Source organism: Pan troglodytes, chromosome 22 (assembly GCF_028858775.2).
Source record: "Pan troglodytes isolate AG18354 chromosome 22, NHGRI_mPanTro3-v2.0_pri, whole genome shotgun sequence".
Taxonomy (NCBI): Eukaryota; Metazoa; Chordata; class Mammalia; order Primates; family Hominidae; genus Pan; species Pan troglodytes.
In genome coordinates, this window is record NC_072420.2 from 37,089,636 (window position 1) to 37,108,630 (window position 18,995).

General features: G+C 47.2%; 1 protein-coding gene across 3 annotated transcripts in view; it reads left to right on the top strand.

The window, feature by feature from the left end:
* The first annotated feature begins 4,577 nt into the window (after positions 1–4,577).
* The window catches only part of CHAF1B (chromatin assembly factor 1 subunit B), a 34,461-nt gene continuing 20,043 nt past the window's right edge, over positions 4,578–18,995 (top strand). The window contains exons 1-6 of one of the 3 annotated variants that reach the window (XM_063803739.1): positions 4,578–4,647; positions 6,678–7,320; positions 8,551–8,753; positions 10,109–10,241; positions 14,046–14,163; positions 17,025–17,128. In XM_063803739.1, coding sequence (XP_063659809.1) covers positions 8,628–8,753; positions 10,109–10,241; positions 14,046–14,163; positions 17,025–17,128 — 481 coding nt within the window. In that variant the 5' untranslated portion in view covers positions 4,578–4,647; positions 6,678–7,320; positions 8,551–8,627. Of the gene's footprint in view, positions 4,648–6,677; positions 7,321–7,779; positions 7,944–8,550; positions 8,754–10,108; positions 10,242–14,045; positions 14,164–17,024; positions 17,129–18,995 lie in introns of those variants that run through there. The other 2 variants (XM_525468.7, XM_054675130.2) reach the window with 2 other exon arrangements.

The following is an 18,995-nucleotide window of genomic DNA, read 5'->3' on the forward strand; positions in this document are numbered from 1 at the left end:
GAACAATGTGGGCTTTCATGACGTATGTACCTTTCTCTTTTGTTGCGTGTGGGGGACAGTATTGCTTCAACTAATGTTTATTACTTTAAAACACGAAAGGTATGAGGAAGTAAACCAAAACAGTCCACAGTCTTCAAACAGGACCTAGGGTGGCAAAATCAGTGAAAGCTGAGTGAGCACACAGAGCAGGAGGGCATGGCACATCCCTGTGTGCTTCCTTTGGGCCTCAAATTCTTCATGTGGCAGGTCCAGTTGGTGACGCTGCCTGTGATCTCAGACGCTTGATTCTTGCTGTCACATGAGACGTCTTAAACTTGGGCCATACATCATTGAGGAATCATTTAAGTTCTCACCTCTGGCTGCGTAGTAGAATTACTTGGGGAGTTTTTTAAACTCCCAAAGTCAGGCTGCACCTCACGCTAATTAAGTCAGCGTCCTTGGGGTTAGACCCAGATAACAGTATTTTTCAAGGCCTCCCGGGTTAATTCCAGTGCACCATCAGAGCCAAGCACTGTTGAGCTGTGTCTTCTGTTGAGTATTTATAAATGTTGAACTTGAGTGGTTCACGAAACAAACGGGATCAGCATATCCACTTTCTCACTGGGGCAAGCAGGGGGAGGGAGGGGAAGCAGAGCGGTGCCCCTGGTAGAGATGTAAATGAACAGTGAAAAGACTTTGTCCACGGCCTCTAAAGGTAACCACTATTGGCTTTTGTGTGCATACATGCACACATTCATGTGTATGTATTTTATTTACATTAAATTGCGTATATTTGTATCGATATTTACACAATGGGATTATACTATATAATTGATAACTAAACATTTCCATATCATTCTTTCAAAAAGCTTAAGTAACATTTCATCATAGGAATATGCTCCTAATGGTTACTTACTTACTTTTTGTTAGAATATACTGGCTGGGCGCAGTGGCTCATGCCTGTAATCCCAGCACTTTGGGAGGCCAAGGTGGGTGGATCATGAGGTCAGGAGATCGAGACCATCCTGGCCAACATGGTAAAACCCCATCTCTACTAAAAATACAAAAATTAGCTGGGCGTGGTGGTGGGCTCCTGTAATCCCAGCTACTTGGGAGGCTGAGGCAGGAGAATCACTTAACCCCAGGAGGCAGAGGTTGCAGTGAGCCGAGATCACACCACTGCACTCCAGACTGGTGACAGAGCGAGACTCCGTCTCAAAGTATACTGTGAAGATTAATACATACCACACATGATTTTCCGATTACATCCAGAGTGTAAATTGTTAACAGTGAATATTGGTAGGTCAAAGAATGTATGCCATGTACATTTAAATAAATATTGCCATCCAAAAAAAAGGTTGCAGGAATTTATACTTAGGATGAGTAATAAATATGAGTGTTTTCCTCAAAGTCTCTCAAACTTACTTTTGCTAATTTGATATGTGAAAATATGACAGCTGACATTTGTCTCAGTCCTTACGTTGGCCATTTTAATTTTCTGTGTTCTATACATGTTCTTTGCCTATTCTTTTCTACTGGGTTCTTGTCTTCTTGCTGTAAAGAAGCTGAAAGCTTGTGTTAATTTGGCCACACACCACCCAAAAACTACCCAGACACACTACCCATTTCTTCCTATTTCAGAAAATCCACAGTAGGTTGTCTTTTTTTTTTTTTTTTTTTTTTTTTTGAGACAGGGTTTCATTCTGTTGCCCAGGCTAGAGTGCAGTGGTGTGGTCATGGCTTATTGCAGCCTCAATCTCCGAGGCCCAAATGCTCCACCTGCCTCAGCCTCCCGAGTAGCTGGCACTAGAGGCATGCACCACCATGCCCAGCTAATTTTTCTGTTTTTTGTAGAGATAGGGTTTCGCCATGTCCAGGCTGGTCTCAAGCTCCTGGACTCAAGCAGTCCACCCTTCTGGGCCTCCCAAATTGTTGGGATTACAGGCATTTGAGCCACCGCGCCTGACTGGTTAAGTCCTATTTTGTGCAGTGTCTCATAAACGGGGACTCACTGAAGTGGCTTGAAAATCTAAATAGAATCCTGTCTGCATATTTGTCTGTTGAATGTTGGTCACAGCTCACAAGATGAATCCTATTAATATCTGATTGGCGTAGAGGAAAAAATAAATCTGTTGCTTTTTAGAATTGTCTATTGATCACAGAGTTAACTTTCACATACTAGCCTGTAGGAAGAAAGTCTGGTTAAGAGTTAACAAGAAACCTTTTAGAGACACAATTTCTTACGGAGTCATCAGGACTCAATGTCTTGGTAACAAACAGAATAAATTTAAATTTGAATATAAAGGACTTTTATCCCAACCTGGCTAACAATATTTAGGTTATGTATGTGCTTGATATGTGAATATCTAGAATTTGGCTGTAGTTTTTTTGTTTGTTTGTTTGTTTGTTTTTTGTTTTTGAGACAAAGTATCATTCTGTTGCCCAGGCTGGAGTGCAGTGGCATGATCACAGTTCACTGCAGCCTCAACCTCTCAGGCTCAAGTGATCCTCCCACCTCAGCCCCCACGAGTAGTAGGAACTACAGGCACATGCCACTGCGCCCAGCTAATTTTTGAATATTTTGTAGAGACTGGGTTTGCCATGTTGCCCAGGCTGCTCCAACTTCTGGCCTAAAGCCATCTGCCTGCCTCGGCCTCCCAAAATGCTGGGATTACAGGCGTGAGCCATCACGCCCAGCTGGCTGTATCTTCATAACAAAATGTAATGGTATTTTATATTCACAAAGGAGTCAAGTCTTCCTAATCTCCCATGGGGTTCCTGTTGGAAGTGAGGCTCTTGGTTTGTACTGTGATCTGAACCATGACTGAATTAAGGTAATTTGAGTATAGAATTTTTTCTGTTCTAGGCAATTGTCTCTTGTTTTGTGACTCCCTTGGTGGGAATCTCTCTCAAAATGTGATATTCATGGAGGCAACTGAAGTACCAGCAAGCTTGTCCAACCCGCCTTGCTTGGTTGTTTTTTTTTAGTTTTTTTTCCCCAGGCTGGTCTCAAGAACTTCTGGGCTCAAGGGATCTGCTCACATTGGCCTCCCAAAGTGTTGGGATTACAGGCATGAACCACTGCTTCTGGCTTTAAATATATATATATTTTTTGAGACAGGCTCTTGCTTTGTCACCCAGGCTCGAGTAGCAGTGGCGCGATCACAGCTCACTACAGCCGCAATCTCCCGGGCTCAGGTAATCCTCCCACCTCAGCCTCCTGAGTAGCCAGGACCACAGGCACACGCCACTATGCCCAGCTAATTTTCGTATTTTTTGTGGAGACAGATTTTTGACTTGTTGCCCAGGCTGGTCTCAAATTCCTGGGCTCAAGCAATGCACTCCCCCACCTCTTAACCTCCTAAAGTGTGGGGATTACAGGAATGAGCCCTAACTTAGGGTTTTGTTTTTTTTGTTTGTTTGTTTTTCTGTACTCTGTATACTCCAGGGTATTTCAGATGTAAGGTATTTCAATACATCTAATAAATTTCCTGGTCTAGACTTGGTGACAGCCATTTCTCCAAAAGTTCTGCTTCATTTTGTGGGAAATGCTATTTGAAGATAATAATCTAGGCACAGATATAGTCATTGTTTCTAGTTAGGCCATTTCTTTTTCTTCTTCTTTTTTTTTTTTTTTTTTCTTTTGCGACAGGTCTTGCTCTGTTGCCCAGGCTGGAGTACAGTGGCATAATCATAGCTCACTACATCCTCAAACTCCTGGGCTCAAGTGCTTCGCCTTCCTCAGCCTCCCAAGTACCTGGGACTATAGGTGCATGCCACCATGCCTGGCTGATTTTTTTTTTTCTAGATACAGAGTCTTGCTACGTTGCCCACGCTGGTCTTGAACTCCTGGGCTCAAGTGATCCTCCTGCTTCAGCCTCCCAAAATGTTGATATTACCGGCATAAGCCACTGTGCCTGGCCTAGTTTGGGCATTTCTAGGCCTTTTTAGTAGACTGAACTAAAAGAGACTATAATATAGTCTATAATATAGTCTCTTTTGCTGAAAATCTGGGTTCCTAACCACATAAGTATTTGCTCTTCCTAATGTATACATAAATACATAGGTATGCATATATGTAACAATACCAATATTTTCTAGCCATAGTATGACTGAAGGTAAGCTTTCTTTGGGGTAGTATAAAATTTCTGTGTTTGCCAATCACTTGAAATAATAACTCCTTGTGTGCATCACACACATCCATGTTGCTGCCTGTGTCAGTCAGTGTAGAGTTCTCCAGAAAATCAGAGCCCAATATGATAGATGCAAGAGATTGATCAGGAGGAGTGGCTTAAGTGGTTATGGAGGCTGAGAAGTCCCATGATCTGCTGCCTGCAAGATGGAGACCCAAGAAAGCCTGTGGTATAACTTAGTCCCACTCCAAAGCCCTGAGAACCAGGGACACCAGTGGCATAAGTCCTGGAGTCGAAAGACCTGAGAACCAGGAGCTCTGATGTCTGAGGGTGGAAGAGGATGTCCCAACTCAAGAAGAGAGAGAATTTGCCCTTCCTCTACTTTTTGTTCTTTTCAGACTCAACAGGTTGGATGATGCCCCAGATACTGCCCAGGTTGGTGAGGGCGGATCTTCTGTACTCAGTCTACTGATTCAAATGCTAAAGTCTTCCAGAAACACCCTCATAGTCAGAAGTAATGTTGACCACCTATCGGGTATGTCTTAGCCCGGGCAAACTGAGGCATAAAATTAACTATCACAGTCAGTATTTCTTTTGGATTACCGAGTAGAATACCGTGGTATGAATATGGCACAGTCTGATTACCTTTTCTCCTGTGGGTGGACATTTGGTGTCTTTCTAGTTTGGGGCTATTATGGATAATGATTCTTGTATGAGTTTGCTTTTGTTTTCCTGATATATATGCCAAGGAGTGGAATTGCTGAGTCATAGGGTAGGCGTATCATTAACTTTATTAGACACTGCTGAACAGTTTTCTAAAGTATTTACATCAGTTTACACTTCCACCAGTAGTGTGCCAGAGGTCCCGTTGTTCTCAATCTCCTGTATTGATTTCTGTCATTTCTACTTTTCTTTTTCTTTCTTTTTTTTTTTTTTTTCAGACTGAGTCTGTTTCTATCGCCCAGACTGGAGTGCAGTGGCATGATCTTGGCTCACTGCAACCTCCGCCTTCTGGGTTCAAGTGATCCTCAGCCTCCGAGTAGCTGGGATTACAGGCGCCACCACCATGCCTGGCTATTATTATTATTATTATTATTATTATTATTTTTGAGATGGAGTTCTGCTCTTGTCGCCCAGGCTGGAGTGCAATGGCACAGTCTCGGCTCACTGCAATCTCCGCCTCCCAGGTTGAAACGATTCTCTGGCCTCAGCCTCCTGGGTAGCTGGGATTACAGGTGCCTGCCACCGCGCCTGACCTATTTTTTCTATTTTTAGTAGAGATGGGGTTTCACCATGTTGGCCAGGCTGGTCTCAAATTCCTGACCTCAAGTGATCCACCCGCTTCAGCCTCCCAGATGCTGCAATTACAGGCGTGAGCCACTACGCCTGGCTTCTCCTAGTTTTCTTATTCTGATATTTGCTCAACATTCTTTTCCAACCCTGTACTGAATTTTGTATGTCTGTTATCAAAGCTTTTTTTTTTTTTTTTTTTTTTGAGACAGAATCTCACTCTGCCACCCAGGCTGGAGTGCAGTGGTGCCATCTCAGCTCACTGCAACCTCCAAGTCCCGGATTCAAGAGATTCTCTTGCCTCAGCCTCCCTAGTATCCCGAGTAGCTGGGATTACCGGCACACACTACCACTCTGTATAGTTTTTGTATTTTTATAGAGAAGGGGTTTTGCCATGTTGGCCAGGCTGGTCTGGAACTCCTAGCCTCAAGCAATCTGCCTGCTTTGGCCTCCCAAAGCGTTGGGATTATAGATGTGAGCCACCATGCCTGGCTCAGATTTTGATTTTAGAATGTTCACACTTACAAATGGAAATTAAAATGCCTTGAGAAGTTTTTTTTCGAAGCTGAGTTAAGAGTTAGTCCCTTTATATCAATTTTCATTATTAAAAAGTTCTCAGGAACCAAATAACATTGGTCCCCTTAAATTGAGGTAGTTCTGCTCAAAATGGATGCTTGGGGCCCAAGCTGAACAACAGTGGTTGTTGAGGAATCTAGTTAGAATTGCGTTATAGGAATTCCCTTTTTTTTTTTTTTTTTGAGACAGACTCGCTCTCTCGCCCAGGCTGGAGTGCAGTGGCACGATCTCGGCTCACTGCAAGCCCTGCCTCCCGGGTTCACGCCATTGTCCTGCCTCAGCCTCCCGAGTAGCTGGGGCTACAGGCGCCCACTACCACGCCCGGCTAATTTTTTGTAATTTTTGTAGAGATGGGGTTTCACCATGTGTGCCAGGATGGCCTCGATCTCCTGACCTCATGATCCGCCCGCCTCGGCCTCCTAAAGTGCTGGGATTACAGGCGTGAGCTACCGCGACCGGCAGGAATTCTTTAGTCCAACATTTGTGGTGCAAACTTTGAGGTTTTGAGCAAATACTTTTTTTTTTTTTTTGAGAAAATATTTGACAGCCCAGGGCCTCTCTCTAGAGCCGCATCCCCTGCCCGTGTTGGCTCATCAAGTTGGCACTGAAGTCGGATCTCTAAAATGTTCGCCAAGAAAGCCAACTCCTTCATGTACTTTTAATACTTAAAGCATGTGTTTTTATCTTTTAAATCCACAGTTCAGAGTCGTGACACTTCAAGAGGTGGGCAGATTATTCATTTGTGAATGAACAGCATTTATGAGAAATTTGGAGAAATTTTGTGTTTGAGAGACACGAAGAATCCCGAGCTTTCCAAAACAGACTGATGATCACACCCACCGGGGAGTTTATGAAAATGCAAGCCCCTGGAGCACGGGCCTCTGCTGGATATTCGGAATCATGGGGCTGAGTAGGGCCAGGAATCTGTACTTTTAGAACAGCCATATTATCTAAAGTATATAGTCATTCCCAGTCCAAGCTCTGTAAATCCTGAAGAGAAAAATCTAAAAACTGCATATCCGGATTATGTTATTCTAGCTTCCTGTAGAAATCAGGCTTCAAGGAGCATACAGCCATTCTTATCAACATGAGACACGGATTTGTAGGCAATTTCTGTACCTTTCATAAAGCTGGCTAAAAGCATCAGCCGGTATTTATATAAGAATCCATGTCTGTTCTTTTTTTCCAAAAATCCTAGAGCAGTTGGCTCCTCAGATAAACCTGTGTGTTTCTTTTATCCAGTAAAAGCAGCGCATCCAGAGGTACTTGTTTCCTGGCCTTCTGCGAAGCCCACAGATAAATTAGGTCTCATTTAGAAACGTCCCATTTCGAAAAGCCTGAGGTATCTATCTCTGCCTACCGCCTGATTTACAGCCTCACTTTAAAATGTTAGTCTGTTCTTAAAAAGGGTTTATAACTGCATCTACTATAATAATAAAATGTAAGCAACCTTGCGCTAGGTACTGAACAATTTCATAGCTTTGAGCTCTCCAAAATGTTCTAGAAGCCAATACAGAAAACCCAAAAATCTCAGTTTTTGTTTGCAGAAGGGGCAAGAGAACCGGTTGTGTTCGCCCTCCAAGTGCCCAGCGCCAGCATAGGGTCTGTCTAACACACAGCCCAGGCTCTGTAAACCTTTGCTAAAAGAACGAATCAACAAGGAATAAGTAATGGATAATAATAATAAATAATAATGAATCCATTCTTCCTACGGTCGTGGGTCTGGCAGGCATAAATTCCGGCCGGGATTCCGACCCCAGGGCCAGAGCAGGACTCGCCTTGGCGCCTATGAGTGGGCGGGGCTTCCCTGGGGTACCGCCCACGTCGGGCGGGACTTGAGGGCCGCTGGAGGGGCGGGGCGTCTATGAGGGCCCGCCCATTCGGGGGGCGGGGCCTGCGGCGCGCGGGAAGCGGCGCGCGCTGCGCGGGAGGTGACGGTGCCTCTGACTGTCCGGGTCCCTCCAGGTACGGCTTCCCTGGCCCGGGCAGCTCCGCGGCTCTTTTGCTCGCGTCGGTCCGGGCCAGAGGCCCTCGCCGAGGGCGGGCCCCTGGGCCCCGGGATAGCTCCGGAGCGGCGCGCGTTGGGGCGGCGGGGCCCCGTCCACCCCGGCCCCGCGCGGCCTCCTCCCGGCGGCCTCAGTCCCAGCTTCCCGGGCCCAGCGCCCGGTCCCTGGGAAAGGCGGGGTTCTCCTCTCGCCCCGCCGTCCCGGTCCCCTACCCCGTTTGGCCCCCTCTTCCGGGAGGCTCCTCCCGGGGCGGGCCCCTCCCCGGGCTCTCAGGGCGCGCCCCTAGCCCCTACTAAGCGGGGACAGGCCGTGCAGACGGCCGGGGCCCCTAGGTAGCCTTTACCTGGGTGTTTCGTTTTGCTTTTCTGGATGTAGCGGCGTATCATAAACTTGTGGATGTCAGGACCCAGCGAAGCATTTTAGGTGGAGCTAGCAAGGTGTTATTGTCAGATGGCAACGTTAACATCCTTTCCCAATGCCGTGTGCATTTTAAATGGCTCCTGGCCCCTATTCAGCGCTCAATAACCCTTTGCTGCTGTTAACACTGTTGTTTAATCCATCACCAGCATTTTGCAGCTTTCTCCTGTCTTGAAGAAGTAGAACGTTGCCCGAGAAACGTTTTGCCCCTTCGAGACTCAGGAGGATGAAAGTCATCACTTGTGAAATAGCCTGGCACAACAAGGAGCCCGTGTACAGCCTGGACTTCCAGCATGGGACGGCTGGGAGGATCCACAGACTGGCGTCTGCCGGCGTGGACACCAATGTCAGGGTAAACTGGGGCAGAGATAGACATCCGGGAACACTGCTTGAAGCAATAGTTTTCATTCTTTTATTTAAAACCAATGTCGGCTGGGCGCGGTGGCTTACGCCTGTAATCCCAGTGCTTTGGGAGGCTGAGGTGAGAGGATCGCTTGAGTCCAGGAGTTCGACACCAGCCTGGGCAACAGCCAGACATGAAAAAGTAGCGGGACGTGGCAATGTGCAGCTGTAGGCCCAGCTACTTGGGAAGTTGAAGTGAGAGGATCTCTTGAGCCTAGGAGTTTGAAGCAAGCAACGATCACTCCACTGCACTCCAGCCTGGGTGACAGAGCCAGACCCTTCTCTTAAGTAAATGAATGAATGAATTAACGTATGTCAACAAACTAAACTACTTTGTCATCTAGCCCAGAATGCTAAATTTCCAGGGCCTGCGGTGAACAATGAAAGCAAAAGAGAGCTGCTTTCTTTTTTTTTTTTTTTTTTTTTGAGACGGAGTCTTGCTCTGTTGCCCAGGTGGGAGTGCAGTGGTGCAATCTCGACTTACTGCAACCTCTGCCTCCCAGGTTCAAGCTATTCTCCTGCCTCAGCCTCCCAAATAACTGGGACTACAGCCGCTCATCACCACACCTGGCTAATTTTTGTATTTTTAGTAGAGATGGGGTTTTACCATGTTGGCCAGGCTGGTCTCAAACTCCTGACCTCAGGTGATCCACCCACCTTGGCCTCCCAAAGTGCTGGGATTACAGGCCTGAGCCACCATGCCCGGCTCTGCTTTCTTATTTGATTCATTTTCCCTAGATTATTGTAACTGGACGTTCATTGTTTTGGGATCCTGATCCTGGTTCCTACTGGGTAACAAATTGCTCTAGAAAGAAGGCGGAGGGGGACAGTAGACATTTATGTTTTAGATAGGGAGTTCTTTGATTTTATGTTTCAAAAGAAAAACTAAATTTTCTTTCTGAAAATAAGCATAGTTTTTTTGTTTGTTTGTTTGTTTGTTTTTTTTGAGACAGGGTCTTACTCTGTCGCCCAGGCTGGAGTGCAGTGGCCTGATCTTGGCTCAGTGCAGCCCCGACCTCTGGGGCTCAAGTGATCCTCCCTCTTAAGCCTCCCGGGTAACTGGAACTATAGGCATGTGCCATCACACTTGGCTAATTTTTTAAATTTTCTGTAGAGACTAGGTCTCACTGTGTTTCCAGGCTGGTCTTGAACTCCTGGCCTCAAGTGATTTACCCACCTTGGCCTCCTAAACTGCTGGGATTACAGTTGTGAGCCACCACACCCAGCCCATAGTATTGTTTTAATACAGACAGTATAATATGTGCCCATTCTGTGTTTTTCAAATGAATGTGTTGGTATTGACAGATCTGGAAGGTAGAAAAGGGACCAGATGGAAAAGCCATCGTGGAATTTTTGTCCAATCTTGCTCGTCATACCAAAGCCGTCAATGTTGTGCGTTTTTCTCCAACTGGGGAAATTTTAGCATCGGGAGGAGATGGTGAGTATTGCTGTCCTTCAGAGATTCTTTGGGAACCAGATAGATACCTGTGTGTCTTGTGTCAGATAGTGAGATTTGAGCTGGATATGCTTTTTTTTTTTTTTTGAGATAGAGTTTCGCTCTTGTTCCCCAGGCTGGAGTGCAGTGGTGCAAACTCGACTCACTGCAACCTCCGCCTCCTGGGTTCAAGCGATTCTCCTGCCTCAGCCTCCTGAGTAGCTGGGATTACAGGCGCCTGCCACCATGCCCGGCTAATTTTTTTTTGTGTTTTTAGTAGAGACGGGGTTTCATCATGTTGGTCAGGCTGATCTCGAACTCCTGACCTCAGGTGATCCACCTGCCTCGGCCTCCCAAAGTGTTGGGATTACAGGCGTGAGCCACTGCGCCCGGCCTGGATATGCTTTTTAGTTCAGGTGTGGCTGACCCTCTCAATCTGTCATTTAGGTAGTTCAGTAAAATACTGTTCTAGGGAATGTGGTAGAGTCGGGGAGGGAGGACAGCAAGATGAAACCAGGAACACCTGTTTGAAAACAGCTGCTTTCCCGCTAGCTCCCACCAGGCTGTTCCAAGACAAGATGGAAAGGCACTTACCATTCTGTCACATCCCAAGCAAGGCGACTGTTCTGGTTTTGTTTGATTGTTAGTTTAACATCTGTGGTGATCAGAGTCAGTTCTGTGTCTCTGTGTAATTAATTAAATGACTTTAGGACTGTGTTATTAATTAATTGGCTTTGGGAGTTGTTTTTTTTTTTTTTTTTTTTGAGACAGTCTCACTGTTATCTAGGCTGGAGTGCAGTGGCACAATCTTGGCTCACTGCAACCTCTGCCTCCCAGGTTCAAGCGATTCTCCTGCCTCAGCCTCACAAGTAGCTGGGATTACAGGCGCCTGCCACCACCCCCGGCTAATTTTTGTATTTTTAGTAGAGATGGGGTTTCGCCGTGTCAGCCAGGCTGGTCTCAAACTCCTGAGCTCAGGCAATCTGCCTGCCTCGGCCTCCCAAAGTGCTAGGATTACAGGCGTGAGCCACCACGCCCTGGCTATTTGGGCATGAATTCTAAACTGGGATATGAAAGAATTCAGCAATGGCAAAGTTCCTCATGGAGGGGTGCCATGCTCAGAAGTGCAGTGTGCCCTCCCACTGGCCCCTCTTCAGTGGGCCCTGAGTAGCTGCTCGTGTTTGATCTCCCTGTAAGAAAGGCAGTAGCTGAAAAGCACCTAAGCTGCCAACACTGCGGAAACCCCCGCAATGCTCCCTTTCTTCACAGTGACATACTTGTTGTAATACCCATAGTAGCCTCTGAAACGCTCCAGCAGTGCCGGTCCGGGTAAGATCCCGCATTGGTACCCAGCTTGGCAGCTCCTCTGGTTTGACATCCGTGTGTTTTCTCCCATTCCCTGCTGTGACTGATGCTGCTTTGGAGTCCTGGTGTCTGCAGTGCCGGGCTGCTGGAGGGTGCTGGGGAGGGAGCATACCGGGAGTGTCATTAATGAATGGCCTTGTGATTTGTGCTTGCTTGTTTGGTGGGAATAGATTGATTCTTGTTTTCTGCCTGTGCTTAAATGGGATAAAACTATATGGAAAAAGTAAACCAGGCTGGGCGTGGTCGCTCACACATGTTGTAATCCCAGCACTTTGGGAGACCGAGGCAGGTGGATCATTTGGGGTCAGGAGTTCGAGACCAGCCTGGCCAATATAGTGAGACCTCATCTCTACTAAAAATACAAAAATTAGCTGGGCATGGTGGCGCGCTCCTATAATCCTAGCTACTCAGGAGGCTGAGGTGGAGAATCGCTGTAACCTGGGAGGTGGAGGTTGCACTGAGCCAAGATTGGGCCATTGCACTCCAGCCTGGGCAACAGAGTGAGAGTCTGCCTCAAAAAAAAAAAAAAAAAAGTAAACCTTTTTACCATACTTTAAAACAATCTAGAAACTATTACAAAATAAAACAGAAATCTAAAGTTTTTTTTTGCAGGAGGAGGAAAAGAGACCTGGTTGAGTTCAGTGCCATGATACCCAGAGTGCATGAAGGGGTGTGTGTGTGTGTGTGTGTGTGTGCACGCACGCTGATTTGTAGAGGGAAAGGTGGGGAGCAGGAGCGCCACCTGGGGGTGGCTACCTGCTGTCTGCCCTGAGGTTGCACTTGGCAGCCCCCATTTTCCAAAGTCCCTTGGTCTTGGAGGCCCAGAAACCTGCTGTTGTCAGCACGTGGAGAGTGTTCATCCATCAGGGCCAATGGCATCTTAACCAAGCTCCCAGACTAATGTGTGCGAATAGGATTCCGGTTAACTTAGCATGGGAATGCAGGCTGGGTGCGGTGGCTCACGCCTGTAATCCCAGCACTTTGGGAGGCTGAGGTGGGCAGATCACCTGAGGTCAGGGGTTCGAGACCAGCCTGACCAACATGGAGAAACCTCGTCTCTACTAAAAATACAAAATTAGCTGGGTGTGGTGGTGCATACCTGTAGTCCCAGCTATTCGGGAGGCTGAGGCAGGAGAATCGCCTGAACCCGGGAGGCGAAGGTTGTGGTGAGCCAAGATTGCACCATTGCACTCCAGCCTGGGCAATAAGAGTGAAACACCGTCTCAAAAAAAAAAAAAAAAAAAAAAAGAAAAACAAAGAATGGGAATGCGTATGTCCTCACAACCTCATTCATTCACTGTCCTGCTGTGCACATTCCTAAAAGGGAAGCTAAGGGATGGTCAGAAGGTTACGTGGTAATCGTAGAGTCAGAATGTGGGGAGTTATTGGACTTAGACAATGGGTGACCTCAGGCTAAAGTACCTGATATCTATAATGATATTAATAGCTGACACTTAAATGGGGCTTACTATCTGCCAGCCATTGTGTTGTAAGTGTGTTATATACATTGGCCAATTTAATCCTCACAACAGCCTGTGAGGTAGATATATTGTTATCCTCATTTTTGAGACAGGGTCTTGCTCTGTCACTGAGGCTAGAGTGCAGTGGCAAGATCAGGACTCACTGCAGCCTCCACCTCCCGGGCTCAAGTGATCCTCCCACCTCAGCCTCCTGCGTAGTGGGACCAGAGGTGTGTGCCGCCACACCTGGCTAATTTTTTTGATTTTTAGTAGAGACAAGGTCTTGCTCTCTTGCCCATGCTGGTCTTGAGCTCCTGGGCTAAAACAACCCTTCCATCTCAGCCTCCCAAAGTGCTGGCATTACAGGCGTGAGCCACCCCACCCTGCCTATTATCCCCATTTACAGGTGAGGAAACTGAGACATCAAGATGCTAAGTGACTTGCTGAAGGTTTCTGAGCTAGGAACATTTGCCAACCCTTGCACTGGGGGTTCTTTGCTGTTTTGTTTTTCTATTCAACTATTTATAGGTTATGCCTTCAGATTTGTTAATGTAGCCAGTCATTTTGCAGTGGCATTTGCTGGCCTAGGGACCCTTCTGTTTAAGGTGATTTTGTATAGCTCTGATCTGTTATGAATTTGATTTTGGAGTTTTAGCTCAGAAGGCAATTTGCCTACTTTCCCTGTTGAAATGCTTGGCAGTAAATCATCCTGGCCATAGTGTCCACTGAACAACATAAATGTTGTTTTAATACCCTAAAAATCCTGACGTGCGGCTAATTTTTTTGTATTTTTAGTAGAGACAGTTAGCCAGGATGGTCCTGGGAGGCAGAGGTTGCAGTGAGCCAAGATTGCGCCACTGCACTCCAGCCTGGGCCAAAGGGTGAGACTCCGTCTCAAAAAAAAAAAAAAAATGAAAATAAAAATCCTAATATGAAGGAGTGTGGGTGAAGCGTGGATCACTGTGACTGAATCACCCTGCAGATGCTGTCATCCTGTTGTGGAAGGTGAATGATAACAAGGAGCCGGAGCAGATCGCTTTTCAGGATGAGGACGAGGCCCAGCTGAACAAGGAGAACTGGACGGTTGTGAAGACTCTGCGGTAACTTGGGAGGGACCATGGCAGTGATCTCTGTTTACGATGAGTGCATTAAATGGAATATACCTTTTGACTTTTTTTTTCTTTTCTTTTGAGATAGGGTCTCATTGTCGCCCAGGCTGGAGTGCTGTACTGTGATCACAGTACCCTGCAGCCTTGACTTCCCGGGCTCAACTGATCCTCTCACCTCCCAAATAGCTGGGACTACAGGCGCATGCTACCATGCCCTGCTGATTTTTAAATTTTTTTTTTTTTGAATTCTTTTTTTTTTTTTTTTTTTTTTTTTTAGTATTTATTGATCATTCTTCGGTGTTTCTCGGAGAGGGGGATTTGGCAGGGTCATAGGACTATAGTGGAGGGAAGGTCAGCAGATAAACAAGTGAACAAGGGTCTCTGGTTTTCCTAGGCAGAGGACCCAGTGGCCTTCCGCAGTGTTTGTGTCCCTGGGTACTTGAGATTAGGGAGTGGTGATGACTCTGAAGGAGCATGCTGCCTTCAAGCATCTGTTTAACAAAGCACATCTTATACCGTCCTTAATCCATTTAACCCTGAGTTGACACAGCACATGTTTCAGAGAGCAGGGGGTTGGGGGTAAGGTTATAGATTAGCAGCATCCCAAGGCAGAAGAATTTTTCTTAGTACAGAACAAAATGGAGTTTCCTATGTCTACCTCTTTCTACACAGACACAGCAACAATCTGATTTCTCTATCTTTTCCCCACATTTCCCCCTTTTCTATTCGACAAAACCGCCATCGTCATCATGGCCCGTTCTCAAATGAGCTGCTGGGTACACCTCCCAGACGGGGTGGTGGCCAGGTAGAGGGGCTCCTCACTTCCCAGACGGGGCGGCCAGGCAGAGGTGCCCCCCACCTCCTGGACGGGGCAGCTGGCTGGGCGGGGGCTGCCCCCCACCTCCTGGACGGGGCGGCTGCCGGGCAGAGACGCTCCTCTCTTCCCAGACGGGGCGGCTGCCGGGCAGAGGGGCTCCTCTCTTCCCAGACGGGGCGGCCGGGCAGAGACACTCCTCACCTCCCAGACAGGGCGGCAGGGCAGAGGTGCTCCCCACATCTCAGACGATGGGCGGCCGGGCAGAGACGCTACTCACTTCCTAGACGGGGTGGCGGCCGGGTAGAGGCTGCAATCTCGGCACTTTGGGAGGCCAAGGCAGGCGGCTGGGAGGTGGAGGTTGTAGCGAGCCGAGACCACGCCAGTGCCCTCCAGCCTGGGCAACATTGAGCACTGAGTGAGCGAGACTCTGTCTGCAATCCCGGCACCTCGGGAGGCTGAGGCTGGCAGATCACTCGCGGTTAGGAGCTGGAGACCAGCCTGGCCAACACAGCGAAACCCCGTCTCCACCAAAAAAATACGAAAACCAGACAGGTGTGGCGGCGTGCGCCTGCAATCCCAGGCACTCGGCAGGCTGAGGCAGGAGAATCAGGCAAGGAGGTTGCAGTGAGCCGAGATGGCGGTAGTACCGTCCAGCCTCGGCTCAGCATCAGAGGGAGACTGTGGAGAGAGCGGGAGAGGGAGAGGGAGACCGTGGAGGGAGAGGGAGAGAGAGAGGATTTTAAAATTTTTTGTGGAGACAGGGTCTCACTATGTTGCCCAGGCTGGTCTAATTTAGAAGTTTTATTTATGTGAAACAGTCCTAAGACAATAGTTTTAAAGGATGAAAGCATAATTAAAGTGGATTTTCTTAGTTTCTGCTATAAATTTTTCTTAGTAAAAAGTATTCAATTTTAAAGATACAGCTATCCTTTTTTTTTTTTTTTTTTTTTTTTTGAGATGGAGTTTTGCTCTTGTTGCCCAGGCTGGAGTGCAATGGCATGATCTCGGCTCACCGCAACCTCTGCCTCCTGGGTTCAAGCGATTCTCCTACCTCAGCCTCCCGAGTAGCTGGGATTTCAGGCCTGCACCACTATGCCCAGCTAATTTTTTTGTATTTTTAGTAGAGACGAGGTTTCTCCATGTTGGTCAGGCTAGTCTCAAACTCCCGACCTCAGGTAATCTGCCCACTTCGGCCTCCCAAAGTGCTGGGATTACAGGCGTGAGCCACTGCGACCGGTCAGATATAGCTATCCTTGAAAGTAGTTTTTTATAGCTATAGCTAATATAGTGCCAGTGGAAATTTTGGAATCTCATTTTAATGCGTAGTTCTGGAGATTGCCCTTATATTTTTGATAACTTGTCCGTTTTTGAGTTAATAATTGCTTTTTGTTTTGTTTTGTTTAGAGTCAGAGTCTCACTCTGTTGCGCAGGCTGGAGTGCAGTGGCATGATCTCGGCTCACTGCAATCTCTGCCTCCTGGGTTCAGGGGATTCTCCTGCCTCAGCCCCCAAGTAGCAGGGACTACAGGTGTGCACCACCACACCTGGCTATTTTTTTTTTGGCTAATTTTTTTTTTTTTTTTTTGAGACGGAGTCTCACTCTGTCGCCAGGCTGGAGTGTAGTGGCGCGATCTTGGCTCACTGCAATCTCTGCCTCCCAGGTTCAAGTGATTCCCCTCCCTCAGCCTCCTGAGTAGCTGGGTCTGCAGGTGTGCACCACCATGCCTGGCTAATTTTTTGTATTTTAGTAGAGACGTGGTTTCACCATGTTGGCCAGGATGGTCTCGATCTCCCGACCTTGTGATCTGCCTGCCTCGGCCTCCCAAAGTGCTGGGATTACAGGCGTGAGCCACCGCACCTGGCTGATTTTTGTATTTGGAGTAGAGATGGGATTTTACTGTGTTAGCCAGGCTGGCCTTGAACTCCTGACCACAGGCAGTCTGTCTACCTTGGCCTCCCAAAGTGCTGGGATTACAGGGGTAAGCTGCTATACCTGGGGAGTAATTGCTTTTTTCCTCTTTGTTTTTGGATTCTAGGGGCCACTTAGAAGATGTGTATGATATTTGCTGGGCAACTGATGGGAATTTAATGGCTTCTGCCTCTGTGGATAACACAGCCATCATATGGGATGTCAGCAAAGGTAAATGATATATTTTTGTTATTAGCAGGAAGAAATATTCTAAGCTTCTATAAAAGCCTAAAAGTCTAACTTGCTTTAACTTTTTTTTTTTTTTTTGAGACAGGATCTCACTCTGCCGCCCAGGCTGGAGTGCAGTGGTGCGATCTTGGTTCACTGCAACCTCTGCCTCCTAGATTCAAGTGATCCTCCTGCCTCAGTCTCCCAAGTAGCTGGGACTACAGGCATGCACCACCACACCCAGTTAATTTTTGTATTTTTAGTAGAGACGGGTTTCATCATGTTGGCCAGGCTGGTCTCAAACTCCTAACCTCAGGTGATCCACCCGCCTCAGCCTCCCAAAGTGCTGCGATTACAGGCATGAACCACTGCCCCTGGCCCTAACTTGCCTTAACTTTATTTTTTATTTTTATTTTTTTGGAGACGGAGTTTCGCTCTTGTCCAGGTTGGAGTGCAATGTCACAATCTTAGCTCACTGAAATCTCCACCTCCCGGGTTCAAGCGATTCTCCTGCCTCAGCATCCTGAGTAGCTGGACTACAGGTGTCTGCCACCACACCTGGCTAATTTTTGTATCATTAACAGAGACGGGGTTTCACCGTTGGCCAGTCTGGTCTCGATCTCCTGACCTCAGGTGATCCACCTGCCTCGGCCTCCCAAAGTGCTGGGATTACAGGCATGAGCCACCACACCCGGCCTACTTGCTTTAACTTTAAAAGCAACACAAAAAATTGTTTTAGTGAACTAAAGTAGGTGGTTGGCTCAACAGGATAGGGGTTAGTCCCATATGCTATGGGTTGTCAGAGGGTAAGAGGCTTAGCAGTGGTGCTGCAAGTTACTGATGCTGAAGCCAGGCAAATCCCACATGGTGGGGCCAGCAGATAAGATGACAGGCCCGGGCCCTGCCTTTATGGAGGTTAGGATCCTGGGAAGATTAACAAGTCACTTATAATTTATAGGGCATTGCATGCTAGTTGATGGGGTAGGTGGGATCAGGTTTCCATTTTAGAAGATCAAGGAAAGCCAGGGACATTCTGTTCTCTAGTTGGGGAGACAGTGGGCATGTGAAAAGTTATAGTGGTGTGAAAATAGCTGTGAAATGCCAAAAGCAAGTAGTGGCTAACTCCTAATCATTTTTATCCCCTGCCATCCTTTACTCAAACTTTGTTTTCTCCCAAACCTCTTCCTGCCAGTTCTACAACTCAAGTACCTGGGTAGGGCAGTTGTTGTTGGCTGCCCCCGCAGCACTGTATCAGCCCAGTTCTCATCCAGTCTATAAAAATTTTTGCTCTTTTTAGTACCATGCTGTCCAGCCAAGCCATCCTCCATCCTCTGTTGTGTCTTGTTTTGTGTTTTTTTTTTTGTTTTTTTTTTAAGATGGAGTCTCCCTCAGCTGCCCAGGCTGGAGTGCAGTGGTGCGATCACGGCTCACTGCAACCTCTGCCTCCTGGGTTCAACAATTCTCCTGCCTCAGCCCTCAAGGTAGCTGGGATTACAGGCGCCCGCCACCACTCCCAGCTAATTTTTGTATTTTTAGTAGAGACGGGGTTTACCCATGTTGGCCAGGCTGGTCCCAAACTCCTGACTTGAAGTGATCTGCCTGCGTTGGCCTCCCAAAGTGCTGGGATTACAGGCATGAGCCATTGTGACTGGCCAGGATTTTAGGTTTTATCATAAGTGTGATGGGTTGTTACTGAACCTCACCAAAAACCTCAAAAAAAAAAAAAAAAAAAAAAAGGAAAGAATGACTTGTCAGGCACAGTGGCTCAGGCCTGTAATCCCAGCACTTTCGGAGGATTGCTCAAGCCTAGGAGTTCAAGACCAGCATGGGCAACATGGCAAAACCCTCTCTCTACCAAAAAAATACAAAA